We start from the raw sequence: 13,976 nt of genomic DNA on the forward strand, positions 1-13,976 counted from the left end.
TATTAATATGGCTGGAAGGTTGAGAAAGATGTATTCCCTTTTGCTATTGGCCAGGACGAGTTATATCATATATCAGCGAAAGTGACGTTCCAGGTGACCCCCATTCGTTTGAATAAATGATTTAGAAAATCGACAAGTTGATAAGTGAGACACATTGTGCAACATTTGGATATCTTGATATCTTCATCAAAATCCCCAAATGTTACTCAAGTGTCTCATTTATGGCCTCATTAATCCTATTCAATCACGCACTTGGCAACGCCAATGACACCAGATCTCGTTTTCAACTTAAAAGCGAGAGGCTCCTTTCTCCACCATTCACCCACACATCTTCGCCATCTTATCCCTATTCTTCTTTCCCTTGATCTCCTTTCATCTGCTCTTCTTTCTCACTTCGTTTCTCCCCCTCACCTACCATATACCTTCCTCTCCTGTCTCCGCCTCTCTTCCTTCCCATCTTTTCCCTGGATAAAACTGCTCGATGCAAACAACGTTTGCATCGGAAAAAACGAATATCGAAAGAGAAAACATACCAAAAAGAATAAAAGAGGAAATAATTAAACCAAAGAAACTGCAATGACAAAACAACTAGTCGAGATCACAAGCCACAACCATAACCAACATCAAAGCCGGCAATAACTACATGCAGTTACACAGAGAGAGAGAGAGAGAGGTCTCTTTCTGTAAACTAGTATTTGAAAGGAAAATTACACAGGTCAAAAAATCCAGTTAATTAAAATAGGTCAGGAGCAACAAAACAACGATATTACCCTTAACTAACAGTAGCAACAGAACAACTAAGAGCACCAAGGAAGAGGTTTCGATATTCGCTTCGCCTTTCAGTTCTACAGTTACAACCGATAAAGTTCTGCATATACTCGGCTTTCAAAAACGTCCTTCGGAGACCTGAATCTGCCACACAAAATACAAAAACGGGCAGCCATGACACACTGTACTTCCTAGAGAAGCTGAACATCAACAAATCAAACTGGCTCGATAAACTAGAAAATAAATTGTTTATCTAATAACAGTAATGTTAACTAATAGATACAAGAAAGCAAAGTGACAAGCATCTGGAAACTAACGAAGTTCCTCCAACAAAACTACGTCTTGATGCGACACATAGGCAACAGTTAGGTATCTTTATTTCGAAACTTTTCGCCTACTCAGTAGGCTTCTTCAGTCGAGTACAGAAAGTAGGCAGGAGCAGTAGAGATGTGAAGACGATGTAATCAGTCCATCACCCTTGAAGACGTAGTTTTGAGGTGGTCAGTCCCTCAGTCTGAAGAAGAGTTATGCTCCAAAGTCTGGAACAAAGGGTGATGGACTCAGTATATCGTTTTTGCATTCCTACTGCTTCTGCTGCCTCTTCTGTACTCGACTGAAGAAGCCTACTGAGTAGGCGAAACGTTTCGGAATAAATTACCAAATTGTTGCACATGTTTCTTACCAATCAATAGCAAGAGGAGATAAAACCTCTGTAAACATTTGCTGTCTCAGTAGCTTAATATATCAAAAATGCTGTTATTGTTTTTCATAGACTTTGTATCGTATGCGAATATTTCATTTTTTTTATTATAGTTACACCTCGAGATCATTTGTGCAAATTTTGAAAATGCCAATACTCGTCAGTTTTTTATATGTCAATTACACATTTTTTTTTTTTTTTGTTTACCTTTTGTCCTTAGCGTGAATTCTTCGATTTTATTTTGGTATTATGTGGAATTTTCTTTTGAGTTTTCCTGTCTCTCTTTTTATCTTTCTTTGTCTATGTCCGTAACAGTATGTGGGTTAAGTATAGGTTTCCATACTACCTTAGTTTCATGTATTTATCTTTTCTGTCTATGGTCTTAACCATTAGATTTGCTATCCAAGTTGGTCTGGTTGTTTTTATCTTCTCGTTTTACCCCTCATACTTTTCATTCTTTTCATTTATCTCACAATTCATCTATATCACTCTTATTTATCAAGTTCCATCTAGGAAAGAATAGGAGAGATAACAATAGCTGCTAGTCAGGAAACAGTTTGAGTGGTACATACAAAGACTTCAGAAAACACAGACTAAGTGGCTGACTAAATACTCTGGACTGTGTTCTGACAATTATTTATTTACACATGAATCAACGAAGTACAAAATATTTATCAAAACCTGCTTGATTTATTTGGTACATGATATAGTATATATATATATATATATATATATATATATATATATATATATATATATAACTGCTAATGAGACTGGTAGCACAGAGCTAGGCATGAAGTAGCCTCCGGCTTAACCATAACATCCTTGTGCACCTCCGCTGCGGACTAGGGGTAGTAGCCTCCAGCTTGACCAGATCCCTTTCCACCTCCGCCACCAAACTGGGCCTGGCCTTCGTAGGTGACGACGGGGTGGTAGCCGGAGCCGTCAGCGGTGTACTCCACATTCTGGAGACGAGTGTCTGGCAGCCTCACGTAGTACCTGAAGGAGAGAAAGAAAAAGGAGTTTAGGTGTGTGAACGACTACATACATACATATATAAATATATATCTTTATATATAATTAGAATATTCTACTAGTACTACAGGTATTTACAAAGAGCGACAAAAAAAAATATCGGTAGAAATTAATTGATTTCTGTAAAGCTGTTAGTGATGGCTTTGGTTTAGAAAGACACGTAAGAAAAACACTATAACATATTTATTAGAAAACGTTTCGGTCCTGGGACCTTGATCACTTCTAATAAATATGTTATAGTGTTTGCTTACGTGTCTTTCTAAACCAACTTGTCGGTATTTATTACCAAGGTTTATACCAGTGATGGCTTTACTTCACCTGCCCTGGACGACCCCGTTGTTTGCTTGTTCTCCGTGGCCGAAGTCATTGCCTGAAGTAGAATCGCTTACTTCCCACTGGAAGTTGTAGTTGGCGGGGGCAGAGGCATACTGGTCCCCGGATCCTCCAGACCCACCAACACCTGGGACGCCATAGCCCTGAGGGGCCGCCCTGGCCGCCGCCATCACCGCCACAGAGAGTACCAGAGCCACTGTCTGAAGGGAGAGAATAGAAGTACTTGTATTGAAGGATGGTGAAAGTGACATTAGTTGACGATTCTGTTGTATACAAGAACAGTTTAACCTAGCCTCGATCTACGTAGTGATGGAGAACCAGATATGGGCAAGATCACCAGGGTATTGACCCACTGAAAATAAGTGAAGGCTTGCAGTATCAGACATGGAGTCCGGGCACCAGTTATGGTCATAAAGATGCAGAATATGCCAGAGTAAAGATCGTAAAAATAAATTATTATGTTTATGCAAGTCGCTAAATCTCAGCCAATTCGCTGGTCAGGCAGCCAACGGATACCTTCATGTCTGCCTTTGATGTCTGGAGGAGATGAACTACTGCTCAAACGTCCTCGCTGCCGCTTTTATACTTGCAGAGAAAACTGTGACGTCACGACGGAAAAGGAGACTTCGCACGACGCCATTTTAATAATTCGCAGCTTTCACTGTTGTTTGTGGAAGAAACAAAACACAGCACCGGCATAAAAAGCGCAATAAATAAAGTCACTACTTGACGGCTAAGACAATTTGGTTTTTCGATATATAATACACAGTACATGTTCACGGGGCATGAAGCATGTGCGTTGGATATATTACATGTACCAGACAAGTTACATGTACGCTTGCCATAATACACGTACACTAGAGATAATATATATTGATCAGTATATAACAGATGGACAGCGGACATTATTCAACCCTCTTGTGATCCAACTGTAGTAAGTCATCACTTGTTATCAGTCATCACTTGTTATCAGTCATCACTTATTATCAGTTATCATTTCTTATCACTTGTTATCAGTTATCACCTGTTGTCAGTCATCACTTGTTATCAGTTATCACTTGCTATCAGTTATCAGTTTCAAATTTAGGTTGGATAAGTACATGAGTGGGAGGGGTTGGATTTGAATGGGACTTGCACATCAGACCTTATTTCTTGGGTAGCATTGAAAATTGGGTTGGGCAAATGTTTGGTTAGTGGGATGAATTGTAAAGGACCTGCCTAGTATGGGCCAACAGGCCTGCTGCAGTGTTCCTCCTTTCTTATGTTCTTATCATTTCTTATCACTTGTTATCAGTTATCACTTGTTGTCAGTCATCACTTGTTATCAGTCATCATTTGCTATCAATTATCACCTGTCATGGGTCATCACTCGCTATCAGTCATCGCTTGCTATCAAGGGCAATACAGATTCATTTTTTTTCTAAGTCCAACTAGCTTGAGGAGAAAACAAGGTACAGCCTCACCGGTTCGTCATTTCCTCATAATCTTGCAGATTCGTGAGCATGTTGCAACAAAGACACGTCTTCCTTGACTAGTAAAGCAACTTGCTTCTCCATGTCTGCGTCCTAAAAGCCTTTATCTTCATGATAGTTCCCTTCAATCAATGTTTTAGACATGACTGCCTTCGCTGTTCCACCGTTCTGTCATGTGGTTACTAGTTGAGTCTGACATTCTCAAAGACCTTAAAGAGTGAGATACTTGTGCAACATTTGGAATCTTTATTGAGGAAACGTTTTGCCACACAGTGGCTTCATCAGTCCAATACAAAGATCGGTGGAAATAGAGGAGTTTGAGATAATCAGTCCCTCAGCCTGATGGACTGAACACATCGATTCCAGGCTGAGGGACTGATTACCTCTACCTCCTCCTCTATTTCCAACGATCTTCTTTGTATTAGACTGATGAAGCCACCATGTAGCGAAACGTTCCCTCAATACAGATTTCCAAAATGTTGCACGAGTGTTTCACTCTTCATCTATTACGCTAATTTATCCAGCTCAACATTCTTAGGAAAGTTCTTTCATTATGTTTATCAGAAACACCACCTACTTAGCAACACAAGAGTCACGTGATCCGTTGTTTACCTGCCCTCATCCCAAAATGTCGTTCTTCAGGCCACCAAATGTGACTCACACCCCTCTCTCTGCCTGTGTACTGTCTTTCTAACCTCTGTATGTAAGAAGTGTTCTAGTGTTTGTTGACGTGTGTTCCTAATACAATTTGTCAATATCGATCACCAAGGTTTATACCATCAGCTGGTACCCTTCATCCTCTCCTTCAGTATATTCACTTCTGTGTCTGCAGTCGCCCCTGTGAGAGACACTACGTGCTTGACTATATTCAGGATTTACGATTATTATGGGAACAAAATCTTACTCTTTCGTTTTGTTCAGAAGTTGTGATTTATTTATTCTGTTTGACGTATTTTTCTGCCTCGCCAGTGTAACTTAGTTGGTAGGAATTCTGGAGACCTTGTATGGATGAATATAAAATTAATATCAATTTTTAAAGGGGTGGACCGATAAGCTAGCGGAAGGCCTCGGTCAGACGACAAAAAGCTCCAGCGGCGGGTCATCATACAACTAAAACCCGAGTCAGGAAACACCTCTCCTGTTTCCTGACGAGTCTTATCTAACCTTGTATAGACAATGGGGCTTTAAAATCTTCTACTGCCTGCCTTTCTTACGAACTTCCATCCTCCTCTCTCGTCTTCTGCCCACAGTCCTCATCCATCTATCTTCTACAATTCCCATTTTACATAACCCATAACCTCTTCCAAATATCAATCTCGAATTCTATCCATTATTAATGACTCCCTCTCTTCCTCTGACGAGACTCAGGATACCTCCAGCTAATCATGCCCAGTTGCAAACCACTCATGAATCACTCACCTGCAGTAAATTGTCTCTCCACTACACAAATAACCCACACATAGGAGAGAGAAGCTCATGGCGACGTTTCGGTCCGATTTGGATCATTTGCAATTCACATTTGTAAATGATCCAAGTCGGACCGAAATGTTCTTGTATGCTTCTCTCTCAAACGTGTGGGTTATTTCTGCATTGTTCCAGTCACGGTACTGTGCTTTTTTTTGTTTTTAATGGCTCACCACTACTATTATCTAGTGTTGTCCTTTCCAGTTCTTCCACCAAAGAATACTCTTAAGCTCCATACCACAGATTCAACTCCTCCTACCCTTTCCCTCTTCCTCCACCTCCCGAAATACACCCTCAACTCCCCTGCATCCCATCACCCAACTTCGCTCTCAACTCCCTTGCATCCCATAACCCAACTACGCCCTCAACAATCCCTGCATCTTATCACCCAATTATGCCACCAACCCCATCTCCTCCACCTGGCCTACTGCTGCCCCATCCACCAAATCATATATGCACCGACTAGCGTTAGACTAATTGTGTTGTTCCCTTGTTACCTCCCTAAACGATAGTGAGAGTTCGGAATTGTTGTGGCTACATCATCCAAAGGTTCAGTCCACGTCATGACGTGGTTTTCTTTGGAAGTATAAAAAGCAGAGCAAGGATGTCACTCCAGCAGTTCAGCTCCCTCCTCCAGACAACAAAGGCAGCTATGAAGGTACCTGGCCTCTGGCTCACCAGCCGGGACATAAAATTATTATGGGACATAAAATTATTAAGGAAGTTCAACCAGCTAACTTAATATCATTCGTGACACGAGACTCAGAATCGTAACACATTCTCTACGAACGCATACTTGGTACGGCAAACTAAAACCAAGCAATCTGGTGCCCGGGTTCACACGGGATGTCCCGGGCGTGTTACCTAGTGGCCTAGCACATACCTGGTTCCTTGGTACTATGCACACTCACTATAGTCACCTTTCCTATCCTTTATCACAGTTGTTTACTGTCATTCCTCTCGCTTCAGACAGTGGCTCTGGTACTCTCGGTGGCGGTGATGGCGGCGGCCAGGGCGGCCCCTCAGGGCTACGGCGTCCCAGGTACTGGTGGGTCTGGAGGATCTGGGGACCAATATTCCTCTGCCCCCGCCAGCTACAATTTCCAGTGGGACATCAGCGACGCTACTTCAGGCAATGACTACGGACACGGGGAACAAGCAAGCAACGGGATCGTCCAGGGCAGGTGAAGTGAAATGATTACTAAGAACCTTACAGCAATCAATGCATTTTTTTCTGATTCTTTTGTTGCTCTTTTTTTACAGCTTTGTCAACAGCTATAGTACTGGTGGAATATTCTAATTATATATGTAAATATATATTATTATTCACCCTTGTATGTATATGTAGTCCTTCATACACTAAATCTCGTTTTTCTTTCTCTCCTTCAGGTACTACGTGAGGCTGCCAGATACTCGTCTCCAGAATGTGGAGTACACCGCTGACGGCTCCGGCTACCACCCCGTCGTCACCTACGAAGGCCAGGCCCAGTTTGGCGGCGGAGGTGGAAAGGGATCTGGTCAAGCCGGAGGCTACTACTCCTAGTATTAGTACGCTAGGCTGCTCGTTGTCTAGTAGTTCGCATTTCCCCAGCTGTCTGCTCCATTATCACATTTACTCTTCGACTTTTTGAGCTCTTAAAAATTTTAGAGGGTAACTTGTGAAATACCCTTCGCATTGTCTATTTTACACGGAAAACTTCCAGTTTGCCTTAAAACATTTTCATTTTTCATGATATGCTAAATAGGTCAAGCAGGTTTTGACATTATATTTTGTATCAGGTTGATAGGCGTGTAAATAAATTACCGAAAAAAAATTGTTATGAATTTAAAATTAACCTCTTACTCCCTGTAATCCTTTATAATATATATATATATATATATATATATATATATATATATATATATATATATATATATATGTATATATACATATATATTTGTATGTATACCCGCTTCTAGTTCTCATTAAAGTCAGGTTTTCGTGTGTCATTGTTCTAAAATTAAATAACAAGTTATATGGCCTTAAACTAGTGTATTATTATGGAGGGAAAGTTGAGAAAGATTCATTCATAAGAGTTTTTCTACGACCGTTCTGTTACAAAGCTTCGCAAGTGTCAGTCCAGATGACCTCGTTACCCACACATTCGTAACACATTTATTAACACAAATACAACCAACACAGAAGATAATTTCTAAGTACAGTTCTCAACACTCCATCATTCAACCATTCGTTATCATTTCTCCCTTCTTCCCTCCATCTTCAACTCCTCTCCATTTTCCCTCTCTCCCCTTTCCCATGTGTCTCTCTTCTCTCCGCTTCTTTCCATGCAGAGAACTGCTCGATAAAAGCCAACTCAGAGACAGAGAATTATTTCACAGACGAAACTCCGACTATTGGGAGAGACATCATACACATCATACAAGGGAAAGAAAATGTGATGCTACAAAAATGTAACGTATACAAGAAATGCAAAATATTACATCATATCCAAGACCATTCCAACTGCAAACGATTACGGAGATAAATGTGATAATAAGACCTGGAAATGAGAATTATACAAAATATTAAAGATCAAATATGCTAGGCCCTGGCAGCTAGGGGAATAAAACTTAAGTATAGCCGCTGGCAGTAGCAACACTGCAGCTAGCAGCAGCAATACAACTGCTAGCAGCAGTAGCACAACTGCAACAGAATGACAAATAGCAACAAGGAAATAGCTGCGATACTCAGTACAACTTTCAATTCTGTGATGGAAGCTCAAAGAGATTCGTATACACCCAGACTGCAAAATTTCCTCTTGGGACATGAAACTCACAGATTAAATACATTACCAAAATTAGCGACCAAGACACGTTAAAGTTTATATGGAGAACATCGTCAACTCAAGTATATATATATATATATATATATATATATATATATATATATATATATATATATATATATATATGTTTATATATATATATATATTACATATATATATATATATATATATATATATATATATATATATATATATATATATATATATATATATATATATAATGTTTATATATATATATATTACATATATATATATATATATATATATATATATATATATATATATATATATATATATATATATATATATATATATATATATATGTTACAGGAAAGTGGGTGCAGGAGGGAAGAGGAGCGATTGGTGGAATGATGATGTAAAGAGAGTAGTAAGGGAGAAAAAGTTAGCATATGAGAAGTTTTTACAAAGTAGAAGTGATGCAAGGAGGGAAGAGTATATGGAGAAAAAGAGAGAGGTTAAGAGAGTGGTGAAGCAATGTAAAAAGAGAGCAAATGAGAGAGTGGGTGAGATGTTATCAACAAATTTTGTTGAAAATAAGAAAAAGTTTTGGAGTGAGATTAACAAGTTAAGAAAGCCTAGAGAACAAATGGATTTGTCAGTTAAAAATAGGAGAGGAGAGTTATTAAATGGAGAGTTAGAGGTATTGGGAAGATGGAGGGAATATTTTGAGGAATTGTTAAATGTTGACGAAGATAGGGAAGCTGTGATTTCGTGTATAGGGCAAGGAGGAATAACATCTTGTAGGAGTGAGGAAGAGCCAGTTGTGAGTGTGGGGGAAGTTCGTGAGGCAGTAGGTAAAATGAAAGGGGGTAAGGCAGCCGGGATTGATGGGATAAAGATAGAAATGTTAAAAGCAGGTGGGGATATAGTTTTGGAGTGGTTGGTGCAATTATTTAATAAATGTATGGAAGAGGGTAAGGTACCTAGTGATTGGCAGAGAGCATGCATAGTTCCTTTGTATAAAGGCAAAGGGGATAAAAGAGAGTGCAAAAATTATAGGGGGATAAATCTGTTGAGTGTACCTGGTAAAGTGTATGGTAGAGTTATAATTGAAAGAATTAAGAGTAAGACGGAGAATAGGATAGCAGATGAACAAGGAGGCTTTAGGAAAGGTAGGGGGTGTGTGGACCAGGTGTTTACAGTGAAACATATAAGTGAACAGTATTTAGATAAGGCTAAAGAGGTCTTTGTGGCATTTATGGATTTGGAAAAGGCGTATGACAGGGTGGATAGGGGGGCAATGTGGCAGATGTTGCAAGTGTATAGTGTAGGAGGTAGGTTACTGAAAGCAGTGAAGAGTTTTTACGAGGATAGTGAGGCTCAAGTTAGAGTATGTAGGAAAGAGGGAAATTTTTTCCCAGTAAAAGTAGGCCTTAGACAAGGATGTGTGATGTCACCGTGGTTGTTTAATATATTTATAGATGGGGTTGTAAGAGAAGTAAATGCGAGGGTCTTGGCAAGAGGCGTGGAGTTAAAAGATAAAGAATCACACATAAAGTGGGAGTTGTCACAGCTGCTCTTTGCTGATGACACTGTGCTTTTGGGAGATTCTGAAGAGAAGCTGCAGAGATTGGTGGATGAATTTGGTAGGGTGTGCAAAAGAAGAAAATTAAAGGTGAATACAGGAAAGAGTAAGGTTATGAGGATAACAAAAAGATTAGGTGATGAAAGATTGAATATCAGATTGGAGGGAGAGAGTATGGAGGAGGTGAACGTATTCAGATATTTGGGAGTGGACGTGTCAGCGGATGGGTCTATGAAAGATGAGGTGAATCATAGAATTGATGAGGGAAAAAGAGTGAGTGGTGCACTTAGGAGTCTGTGGAGACAAAGAACTTTGTCCTTGGAGGCAAAGAGGGGAATGTATGAGAGTATAGTTTTACCAACGCTCTTATATGGGTGTGAAGCGTGGGTGATGAATGTTGCAGCGAGGAGAAGGCTGGAGGCAGTGGAGATGTCATGTCTTAGGGCAATGTGTGGTGTGAATATAATGCAGAGAATTCGTAGTTTGGAAGTTAGGAGGAGGTGCGGGATTACCAAAACTGTTGTCCAGAGGGCTGAGGAAGGGTTGTTGAGGTGGTTCGGACATGTAGAGAGAATGGAGCGAAACAGAATGACTTCAAGAGTGTATCAGTCTGTAGTGGAAGGAAGGCGGGGTAGGGGTCGGCCTAGGAAGGGTTGGAGGGAGGGGGTAAAGGAGGTTTTGTGTGCGAGGGGCTTGGACTTCCAGCAGGCATGCGTGAGCGTGTTTGATAGGAGTGAATGGAGACAAATGGTTTTTAATACTTGACGTGCTGTTGGAGTGTGAGCAAAGTAACATTTATGAAGGGATTCAGGGAAACCGGCAGGCCGGACTTGAGTCCTGGAGATGGGAAGTACAGTGCCTGCACTCTGAAGGAGGGGTGTTAATGTTGCAGTTTAAAAACTGTAGTGTAAAGCACCCTTCTGGCAAGACAGTGATGGAGTGAATGATGGTGAAAGTTTTTCTTTTTCGGGCCACCCTGCCTTGGTGGGAATCGGCCAGTGTGATAATAAAAAATAATAATAATAATAATATATATATAGATATATATATATATATATATATATATATATATATATATATATATATATATATATATATTAGTTTTACTGGTCCAATGGACCAGTTTGCATGTTAAGAAAAAATTACGGAAGATACCAAAATAAACAAATATAAATAATAAATTTACTGGAATTTATTTTAGTTACGTATATGAAAACGGGTAAGAATATATGCTAACAGATATATAAACAGGGTTGATATAAACAACTTCTTCAGGATGCTTGCTGAGGTTCACGAAGGATTATTATTGAACCTACATAAGAAAGAAGGAACACTGCAACAGGTCTACTGGCCTATGCGAGGCAGCTCCAATTCTCCCATCGGATTAAGCCAATACCTTGACCTAGTGAGGTAAGACACGTCACTTAAGGGGGGAGCAGTGCACCCGACCTAGTACCACAAGCTAGTCAGGTTCAACTCACACCCACCCACATCCACTCATGTATTTATCCAACCTATTTTTAAAACTACACAACGTCTTAGCTTCTATGACGGTACTCGGGATTTTGTTCCACTCATCCACAACACTATTACCAAACCAGTGCTTTCCTATGTCCTTCCTGAATCTGAACTTTTCCAATTTAAAGCCATTACTGCGAGTCCTGTCTATGTTAGATATTTTTAGTACGCTATTTACATCCCCTTTATTAATTCCTGTTTTCCATTTATACACCTCAATCATATCCCCCCCAATTCTACGCCTTTCTAGAGAGTGCAGATTCAGGGACTCAGTCTATCCTCATAGGGAAGATTTCTGATACATGGAATCATCTTTGTCATCCTCCTCTGTACGTTTCCCAGTGCATTTATATCCATTCTGTAATACGGTGACCGAAACTGTGCAGCATAATCCTAATGAGGCCTAACCAAGGATATATGGAGTTGAAGAACAACCTGAGGATTTCTATTATTTATACTTCTTGATATGAAGCGAACACTTATGCACTGTTGTCTTGGTTTTAGATTGCTACTGACCAGAACTCCTAAATCCTTTTCGCAAACCGTAATATCAAGAGCTACATTATTTAGTTTATACGTGGCATAGTTATTTTCCTGTCCAACATTTAGAACTTAGCATTTGTCTATATTAACCTGCCTCTGCCACTTCTCCGACCACTGCATCAGTCTATTCAAATCATCCTGGAGTGTTCTAATGGTTCCAGTGGTCACAACCAGCCCTTCATTGTATCACCTTGAATCCAATGTCTGCAAATTCCCAGAATTTCTGCTACATGGAGGAGCTTATGTGTGGCTGTCTGGTTAGAAGGGACGGGGGGGGGGCTAGGACACTCGTCCTCAAGCTTCCTTGTTATTATTGTTATTGTTGGTATTATTGTTATTACTGTTGTTGTTATTATTATTATTATTATTATTATTATTATTATTATTATTATTATTATTATTATTATTATTATTATTATTATTATTATTATTATTATTATTATTGTGGGCTAAGTAACACTGAGGGTCTAATGTCTCCCTAGCTCCCCCTCCTCGGCGCCGCTCCTGGCATGTCTAATTGTCTCCTAAATCTCTATAATGCTGTTGCACTTACTATGTCGGTGGAGAGATCGTTCCAGTGTTCCAGTGTGCAAGGAAACTTCACTGGCATTAGTGTTGTACCTCTTGTTTCGGAAATTCATTCTAGTTCTTCTCATTATTGAATTACTTTGTTCTTTAATCCTTCGTGTTGATATAAAGGTCTGGATGACAACTCTCAGTCTGTGGTTCTTGAGGGTAAATAATACTGCTGAGATTTTTTTTAGGCTTTCTTCGTAGGTTTTTTTTTTCACTGAATTTACACGCTGCGATGCATCTCTGCCATTTTCCTGCTTAATATATTGAGATCTCGTAGTCCCCGTTTACGAAGAAAAACAAATCAAATACTTTGAGTGTTTCTTTACAGGATTTTTATCTTAATAAAGACACAAGTTTTTTTTGTCCCTTTTACGAACTCTTTCCAGTTTATCTTCGTCTTTTATATAATTATGGAAACATAAATGGTCAGCATATTCAAGGTGATATTTAGCAAGTGTGACATAAAGTGCCTGTATCATTTACGGTGATTTGCACTAAAAATTTCTTGCACAGAGAAATCTTTCATCAACAAGTCTTGACCAGTGTGGAGGCCCTTATTGGTCCTGCCTTAAAATTCGTACATTCGTACAGTCATCCAAGAATTTTTTTTTTTTTTTTTTTTTTTTTTTTTTTTAGATTTCGCGTCGTTTGTGACTTTTGCGATCTTAGAGGTTAGTCCTTTTAGCAGATTTTTTTTATGTAAGTTGTGTTGTAGCCTTGAGCGGAGAATTAGATCCTGAAGCTCTTCACTCTGTGCGCCCGACCACTCACTCTTGTGTTTAATAACATGGTACAGGTGACATGGTCTTCCATGTCGCATGTCACCTAGCTAGCATGGTCTTCCATGTTGCATGTCACATAGCTGGCATGGTCTTCCATGTTGCCTGTCACCTAGCTAGCATGGTCTTCCATGTTGCCTGTCACCTAGCTAGCATGGTCTTCCATGTTGCCTGTCACCTAGCTAGCATGGTCTTCCGTGGCAACCGTCACGTTCCAATATGATCTCAACCAGTTCTTGTGTCATCCAAGCTGGTTAGGTTGTCAGTGTTTCATTTCATCTTTCTTGATATGTTATCCTTTCCGACATTCAGTATTCTTACTTAATTTATCCCACATTAAATTTAAGTTCGTTCTACCTAGCCACTCTTCCTCCAGGATGGACTGGGGAGAGTGAGGGATGGTAGTAGCAGCCAGTT

General features: G+C 39.7%; 2 protein-coding genes across 2 annotated transcripts; one reads left to right on the plus strand and one right to left on the minus strand.

Annotated features, from left to right (window-relative positions):
- Positions 1-2,254: 2,254 nt before the first annotated feature.
- Positions 2,255-3,169, minus strand: LOC128689270 (pro-resilin-like). Its single transcript, XM_053777402.2, has 2 exons — positions 2,822-3,169; positions 2,255-2,467 (listed from the first exon to the last, which is right to left on the minus strand). Exons 1-2 carry the CDS (start codon positions 3,085-3,087, stop codon positions 2,314-2,316), a joined length of 420 nt encoding a protein of 139 aa, XP_053633377.1. The 5' UTR covers positions 3,088-3,169; the 3' UTR covers positions 2,255-2,313.
- A 3,227-nt stretch (positions 3,170-6,396) lies between these two features.
- LOC138852905 (pro-resilin-like) lies at positions 6,397-7,570 on the plus strand. The gene is made up of 3 exons (XM_070086494.1): positions 6,397-6,430; positions 6,742-6,956; positions 7,162-7,570. The coding sequence occupies exons 1-3, from the start codon at positions 6,425-6,427 to the stop codon at positions 7,313-7,315; spliced, it is 375 nt and encodes a 124-aa protein (XP_069942595.1). The 5' UTR covers positions 6,397-6,424; the 3' UTR covers positions 7,316-7,570.
- The last annotated feature ends 6,406 nt before the right edge of the window (positions 7,571-13,976 follow it).

The sequence above is a fragment of the Cherax quadricarinatus genome, chromosome 18 (genome assembly GCF_038502225.1).
Source record: "Cherax quadricarinatus isolate ZL_2023a chromosome 18, ASM3850222v1, whole genome shotgun sequence".
Taxonomy (NCBI): domain Eukaryota; kingdom Metazoa; phylum Arthropoda; class Malacostraca; order Decapoda; family Parastacidae; genus Cherax; species Cherax quadricarinatus.